Raw genomic sequence first — 8,396 nt, 5'->3', positions numbered from 1 at the left:
TTTAGATGCTTTTGAGGTTTCTGCAGACCCGTGTAGGAACCCAGTGCGAGGCTGCTGACGGCAGATTCAGGTCAAACAGTGTTTACAGATAACAGAGTTTGTTTTTCATCACTCTGCTGTAATGACATTTTTGAAGAGTGAGACCGGGCCACACAGGACAAGAAAACAGAATTTAACAGTTTGTCAGAGAAGTTTTTTTTAAGTTAATCAAACTTGCAGAGGTTGAAAAAAACAGACACATCTGTATCCACGATCTGACCCGGGATCTGCTCGTCTGAACATCCAGCAGAGACAGATTTTAAGATGTTTGAGAGGCTGTGTGCAGACCTCACGTCCCTCTTCAACAAGCTCAGTTTCTGTCTCAGATCATCTTCACAGAGAGAAAAAAAAGGGAAACAGCTCTCACCCAGCCTGACCCCCTGACTTTCTTTCAGTGTCTGTGATGTCTTTGTTAATCACTGAGCTGCTCCGTCACCCAGGGCAACAACAAGAAACTGCCGGGACTTACAAAAACGGTCCCCGGCAGGACTCCAGTTTACAGATGCTGCACAGGCGGTGTTTCATTTTACATTCATTTACAAACAAAAACCACAATCTTCATTCTTTGAGTTATTACTACAGTACATTTGAATCAGCCGTGGAACAGTTTTCTGTCAATCAACTGAAAAACTAGTATTGAGTTACACATCTGAATGTTGTGACTGGAGGATGTGCAGTGAAGACATGAACAGGTTTAAAAAAAAGAGAGAAAAAACACTGTTAAAAAATTAAACATTTCCCCCCACTGAAAATCAAATTCATGAGTTGCTTGCTGATGTCAGAGCTGCTGACGCTGCAGAGCACAGAGACGTACTACATGCACCCCCCCCAAAGGCGTTACAGTGTCAGCAGCACATCACACCTTTGACAACGGGTCAGTGTGACTTTGTTCGCTCGCCCGCCTCTCTCTGGTCTCCATCCACTCAAGGGCACTTTCAGCTCGAAGCACACGATGAGATTTGTTTCAAAGCCGAGAAAATCTGACATGCAGGTTCAAAGAAAGAGGTCAAAAAATGTTGCACATGTTTTCTAGAGACACAGATTTTATCCCTAAATTAAATCTGTGCTTTGGTTAGCGAATCAGGAGTCGTGTCACAGAGTTTGGATATTTTGGCTTCACTTTTGTTCAACGGAAGGACACAGAGATTTAACGTCCATATTCATATACAGTCAATTACTTTTTTAGCGATGGTTTTCCTGTCATTTGTAATCAGGGAGCCGAACCTACAAACCACCAAGCAGAGATTTGATCTGAGTGAGCTGACTGAAGATAACTCTCTGCAGAAGTGACAGAGTGTACTGTACATCAAAACCTTAACCAGCCTAAAAAAAGTAAAGGTCACTCCAGTGGGCGCAAAGAGCAAAAGACCGCCGCTGATGAAGCATAAATATGAAGTGAAAGAAACGAACAGAGAAGACTCAATAATGTGGTGCCGCTCACCGGAGGTCACTGAGTAGAGTTGTGAGCACTTCCAGCTCACTATAATTACAGAATGTCAACTTTGTTCATGCTTTCTGCTCTGACCTTTTCCCCGGTGCTAAAAGTGTGCCCTTTAACCAGCCGCCGAGCAGTTCTACCTCTCTGAACACGTGTGAGAGAGGCCGGAGCTAAACACAAACGTGTTCTTTACGGCTAAATGTGAGTTATTAAGTTGTTCTATTACTGTACGTCTCAGAGGGCGGCGAGTTAATAACTCTGTGAGGCAGGAGGACGTATACCTTTTTATATCGCTGTGTGCCAGACCTGCAGGTGTTGTAGGTCCCCCTGCCTATATTCTGCAAATATGCCTGCTTTGATATTCAGTGCTGGAGGAGAGAAAAGACAGGAAACACAGATCTGACACCGGGGTGCCCTCAGAAAAAACAGAAAATTACCCGTGACATTTCAAAGCAACAGCTCTGTTTCAAATAAGCAGCCTGAGTTTTTTTTTTTTCTGTTGTGCCTCTTGAGTTTTTTCCGTTCTGTGGCTTCCCTCATTTTCCCTGATTGACAAAGAGAAGTAATGCTTAGTGTTTTAAAGGAAAAGGAAAGAGGAGCAACCTCACCGGCGAGGTAAAAATAGATAAAGAAATGGAGCAGCCATGAGAGGTGTCGATTCAAAAGTCCCAATTTAAAAAAAATAAGAAGCGACAAATAAGGAAACAAAAAGCTGACAGTTGATCGTTGTAGCTGCTCGCTCTGCTAAAAACTGAAAATGATGCATGTTTGACTCGTTAAACCGATGATGTGGAAATGTTGTTTTCAGTAAAATGTGATGCATACAAAAGTCAAATTTAAACGAAGAATGTGCGACTTTTTGATCCAGTAGATGTCGCCCTTGAGCACCCGCATGAAAACCAAAACAAGCTGCTGTTAGGCCACGCCTCCTCCATACTGAAGCCTCCGCTCTCCTGCAGCGTCACACCTCCAACCCCTCTCCGCTCGCGTTCACACTAAGGAGTTATCAATCAGAACGCACCATAATTAAGCACCATGAAGCAGAGAAACTTGTCCTTGGCTCGAGCTGCATTGTTGTGTTAGCATGCTAATATTAGCGCTCTTTAGTTAGCTCGTAGCTTCACATTTCATGTAATCTGACACAGAATGAGCGTGATCTAAAAACTCTTACTAACATCCAAATAATCAGTGAGTATGTTCTTCTTCTTCTCCTCGACTAAAACAGCTTTTATACACAAGGGGAGGAGCCGGGTTAACGTAAGAAGTAATGATTATTAGTATTTTGCAAATGGCTTGATATTTAAAATAGTTATGGCGTAAAGCAAATCGATCAAACAAAGCGACCTCACGAGCGATTTGTTCTGACCCCCGTTTTCAACGAGATGTGGTGAGTTCATGGTTAGATTCTTGGCCTTGTCGAGTGGAAATGCTGATTGGGCAGCTATAGATAGCTCAGGGATCTGGAACAATGACCAATCGAACTGCAGGAAGAGAGCAACCGGGTTTCTGTCGCTGAAAAGGGCAGAGGGGGGTTTTGGGTCGTTTGCATTAAGAGACACTGGAGCAACAATTAGACGCTATGGATTTCTTTGGCGGCATTCGCAGAGGGTACTAAACTGTTGCCCCTCATGCAGGTCAGTTTGAATCACATCAGTCAGAGTCAGACTGATCTATAAGAGGCCCTGTTTCACATGAGCTGCCAGAGGGACGATCATTAAACACCCGAGGGCTTACTGTGTGCGTGTGTGTGTGTGTGCACCTGTGTGTGCGCACCTGTGTGTGTGCAGAGCTGTGGTTTCATTGCAGCGGGAGGAGTAATTAGCTGGAAAAGATTCAATCGGTTGGCCGGCTTACAAAGCAGCCGGTGACCAACCAGGATAAGATGTTTTTGTCCTGCGCTCTTGTTTTGGTTCTCAAACATGCAGGCAGAGAGAGAGAGAGACAGGCCACAGAGAGAGAGCGACAGAGAGAGAGAGAGACAGGCCACAGAGAGAGAGCGACAGAGAGAGAGAGAGACAGGCCACAGAGAGAGAGCGACAGAGAGAGAGAGAGAGACAGGCCACAGAGACGCAGAGAGAGAGAGACAGAGAGAGAGAGACAGGCCACAGAGACGCAGAGAGAGAGAGACAGGCCACAGAGACGCAGAGAGAGAGCGACAGAGAGAGAGAGACAGGCCACAGAGACGCAGAGAGAGAGAGACAGAGAGAGAGAGACAGGCCACAGAGAAGACAGCGGCAGAAGACACAGAGGCCGATTTAGAAATGACAAAAAGGCTTTTTCAGGATGGGCTCAGGTTGCCCGACCGGCCTCCTCCGACAGGGGGGGCTCCTCATTAAAGACTGAACGTTAGCTCGCTCGGAGGCCAAAACCTGTACAGGCCCCCTCTGACACAACCCCCCCCCCCCCCCCCCCCCCCCCCCCAAGTGCAGAGCTGTGAGCGCGACAGCAGGTGACAATGGATACAACAAATGGGTACAGGGGCCTTGGAAAGTTTTTTTTCTTTTGGAAGTGTGTGTGTGTGTGTGCATTTGCAGCGGGAACATGTCCAGTTTGTCCCTGCATTTAAAAAAAAAATAATACAAATTAAAAAAACAAAAAAACAAAGAGCAACAATAACTTAAGTGAAATGAGATTATATCGGGTTGCAAAGTCTCTGAATTTTTCAAAAAACTACGAGACGAGGATCTCTTCTAGCAGCAAGCCGTGGCCGCCTCGACTCTTAACGAGGCGGTGTCGACAAATGTCAAATGTTTTTGTTTTTTTTAGGTGGGGGGGGGAAGGGGTGAAGTCAGCACCCGCTCACTCCCTCCCTCCCTCAGTCCCTACCTCCCTCCCTTCCCCTGCTCCCCCTCTTTGTGTCCAGTTTCCAGTTTTGTCGGGGACCAACAGTTCCCGTAGGAGGAGAGGGAGGGCCCCGACTCGGCCCCTCACCAAAATGTTCCAGTCCTGCATCCCAGCATGCACCTCCCCCCCTTGCCAGAGCGGCGCTGGCGGAAGTCTTTGAGGGAGGGGGCCGAGGCGGCGGGGGGCGGGGGAGGGGGCTGATGGGAGAGCGTTGGGTATTTGGTGGTGGAGGAGGACATGAGGCGGGGTGTGGTCAGATGCAGGTGGACGGCTGTGCGGTCGGCTGCTGTTTGCGGTTCCTGAGGCCTCCGGACTTCTCCTTGAAGCCGACACACATCTGCTGAGAGACGTCCACCAGCGCAGAGGCCACCGCCAAACCTGCACACACACACACACAATGACACAAAGAGATGACACAGTTAGAAGAATACTTTAAAGGGATACTTCACCCGTTGAAACATGAATCTGTATTGACATTGGGTCATATATGTAGAAATGTGAAATACATTTTGAAGTTGGTGTCTTCTTGGCCGAGAAAAGGCAGAAGGTGTCTTTTTGGCTCGTGGATGAAAGATACCAAATCCCAGAATGCACAGCACTGCAGGCCACTCCCACTAAGGTCAGGTTTACAGACATGTTTACTTCAACACATTAGGCCGTTTACACAACTGATTCCGAGAAATTCCCGGCAGAAAACAGACTCTATGTCTGTGTCCATAGACAAACAGTGAGAGCACCGACACTACCAGTCCGCCCCAGCTCGAGCCGGCCCCGGCTCCTCATCCTTACGGCCATCAATACAGCAATATAGCCGCGAGACGGCTGCTGCTGACAGGCCGGTCTTGTGTTTTGGCTGCTGTGACGGCCAGCGGCGGCAGCCATCTCGCCGCTATATGTATATTTTTTCTCCATTATCAGCTTTCTCTGTAGAGCCTGTTAGCTTAGCTTCCAAGCAATATGGCGGACGTTAAGTTTCGATTCTGATCTGTGATTGGTCTGTAGCTTCAGTGGTCGAAAATATGAGGAACTAGCGTTGTAGTTTCACGCCGCTAACCGCAACAGCTTCCAGTGACGCAAAAAATTGCCATTTTGCGTCACTGGAAGCTCCTTTACAGACTCAGAAATACAAAGATTTCACATCTCAGGGGAAAATGAGGTCGGGATGCACGACCATTCAAAAATACTACCAGGTTTCTAATGATACAAAGATTAATGCTAATGGGTGAAGTATCTCTTTAAGTTTGATTTGCCTTTTTTTAAATCTTGTGATTGCTCATGTTCAACAGCCTTAAACCTGCATTATGTTAAATGGCCAGCAGGGGGCGACTTCTCTGGTTGCAGGAAGACATCAGATTGGTCTCAGTTACGATTCACTTTAGTGTCCCCCTGAAATAATTTGTCTCGGACTCAAGATGCTGCAAACATTCAGCTCTGATCTCTGGTACAGCCTGGTGACCATTTTGCAAATTATGTTTTCATTTAATCATGTTTTGCATTATTTGGGGGCGTGGCTAACTGACCGACAGGTGAGTGTGTTGTAGCTGTTTGCTCGGAGGTTTTTTTTGCAGGCCTCTTGCCTTTATTAGATAGGACAGGTGGGAGGAGAGAGAGGAGGGACGACGGGCAGAAAATGGCCGAGGTCAGATTTGAACCCACAGCTGCTGTAGCCTCTGTACATGGGGCGTGCAACACATTCGCTAGGCTATTGCCGCTCCGAGTGTGACACCCTGACGCTAAAATATACAACACACATATTTGTATTGTCCAACACATTTTCTGTCTGTTTTCCCCCCGCCATGTGCGGCGCGGAGAAATGAAACCTCCAGTGTTTAAACTGTATTTCTTTCTTTCTGTTTCGCACTTCATCCCTTTGGATGGACTTTTATTGATTTTTTTTTCCTGTGATTGTGTTTTTCAATGCATTGCTTTGCCTTTCAGAGAAAAGCAGCTCCTTTAATTCATTTTCTTTTTGCAAGGCTCAGTGGGTTAGCATTGTCAATCACCTCTGTCACTACAAGCTCACAACAGATTGAGGCCCTATTAGAATTAGTGTGGAGTGTAAAATTGGATCACACAACCACACACACACACACACACACACACACACACACACACACACACACACACACACACACACACACACACACACACACACACACACACACACACACACACACACACACACACACAGAATCTCCCCTCACAGCCACATCCGTCGGCTGAGAGGTTGCAGAGTGTCGGCACAGGCGATCATTAACTTACAGCACACTTCATTAACATTTATTAATACTTTCTGAGCCATGAAATTCCAATAAACTCCATTTATCTCCGGTGATGGATGCGTTTACCCCCGTTCGAGTGCACATAGCCGACGGCGATATATCAATTCCAAGGGGGGAGAAGCTGCAGAGAGGCGCTGGGATCATACAGTCTGAGAGTCCTCAGCGTAACAGGCTGCAACTATTAGCACGTTTTTCTTATCTGAAAGTAGGAGCAGGACGCTTCAAAGCGAGCAGATAAAAATCAGGGGATAATCCACCTCCTCTAGGCTGTTTGGAGAGGGACGAGGGTGGCCATTTTGGGGGGGCGGAGTTGAACTCCAAACAGATGTGCTGGGACGCTGGGAGGCTGGCGACAGACAGCAGCCAGAGGATTTAAAACGGAAAACGTGACCGGATGGGGAAAACGAGTTGAAAGCATTTGAATACAAGAGCCTGTGGGCATGTGGGGGGGGGGGGGGGGGGGGGGGGGGGGGGGGATGGTAGGCAACACAGCTAACATGGTCTCAACAAAAAAGCCGCCCGAGGGAAAGCTCCGCTGAGAGCGCAGGCAGTTTTGTAATGACAAAAAGAACTAAGTGGTAATTAATAAGGGCCCGGGGCTCGGTGGAGGTCTGGGGACTGAAAACTGTGGGAGAGCAAAGAGGCTGTAAAAAGAGAGAATCAAGTTGAGTTCTTCTTTCTCTCTTTGCCGTCTCCTTCAAGGACTCAAAAGAAGAAGAAGAAGAAGAAGACAACTTTCAGAAAAGCGCAAGTGAAGTGTTTAGTCGAGAGTTTCTATCAGACCGTCTCGGGGAAGAAAGAGAAGTGGAAACAGATGACGGATGGACGAGAATATAGAGAAAAGAAAAGAGACAGAGCAAGAGGATGAATGGGCTCTACTCTCAGTGCTATCAGACGGTCCGAGGACAGAATGAAGGGAGAGAAAAGAGCGGGGGGGGAGAAGCGAGAAGACCCACGACTGCTCTTCAAAACCAACATGGCAGAAATGAGAGAGAGATGAAGAAGAGGAATGACCGTCAGGATCTGGAAGAGCTGCAGCGTGCATCAACATGAAGATGAGTGGGATGGCAACGAGCATGCTGCAGCCTTCAGTGTATTTGTGCAGTTCAGCTGGTGAACAGACACATGAGATTACACAGTTTTCTGTTTCCTAGACTTATAGTTTTATTACCCTGGTATGAGTATGGTTTGATCTTTACTAGATTTGTATTGAAATGTAAAAATGTAGTATCCCGACTCCACACAGGGCTGAAGGGAGAGAGGAGGCAGAATGAGAAGGAGAAGGCAAAGCGGGGAGCCGGCTACAGTATCTGCAGCTTTAAAAAATCTATACATCCTTGTCCCGTTAATGGTGCAGCCATGAAATAATTACGGCAAAACAAATGAGAACACGGTGACGGAGAGTCGTCGCCTCTCTTCTGCAGGAGGTGAGTTACTGTAGACTACATGTCCCATCATCTCGGATCCTGAGTCCCACCCCTTCTTGATTCTGACTGGCCGGTCGGTGAGAGGTGACATTGACCACAGTAAACGGTAAATGGACTTGAGCTTACATATTTATTTTCTAGACTCCAAAGCGATTTTACACCGCAGGTCTCACCTACACATTCACACTGCTCCTGGAATCTCCTGCAGGATGATCTGTGTCTGGGGGAGATGGTCTCTTTAAATCATTTAGTAGATTGAAGGTGTTGGAGGAAGATGTTTCAGGGTGTAGATGCTTTGACTGATGACTTTCTGCTCTGTGACTCAGGACGTGTTAAACTGTGTGTTTTATGTCTGTAACTCTTTGT

At 47.0% G+C, this 8,396-nt stretch overlaps 1 protein-coding gene across 1 annotated transcript in view; it reads right to left on the bottom strand.

The window, feature by feature from the left end:
- Positions 1-4,227: 4,227 nt before the first annotated feature.
- The window catches only part of atrn (attractin), a 183,440-nt gene continuing 179,271 nt past the window's right edge, over positions 4,228-8,396 (bottom strand). The window contains exon 29 of the mRNA XM_061062761.1: positions 4,228-4,699. Coding sequence (XP_060918744.1) covers positions 4,575-4,699 — 125 coding nt within the window. The 3' untranslated portion in view covers positions 4,228-4,574. The remainder of the gene's footprint in view (positions 4,700-8,396) is intronic.

The sequence above is a fragment of the Labrus mixtus genome, chromosome 18 (genome assembly GCF_963584025.1).
Source record: "Labrus mixtus chromosome 18, fLabMix1.1, whole genome shotgun sequence".
Lineage (NCBI taxonomy): Eukaryota > Metazoa > Chordata > Actinopteri > Labriformes > Labridae > Labrus > Labrus mixtus.
The sequence above is the reverse complement of the archived record's forward strand: the minus strand, read 5'-3'. Positions and strand labels throughout refer to the sequence as shown.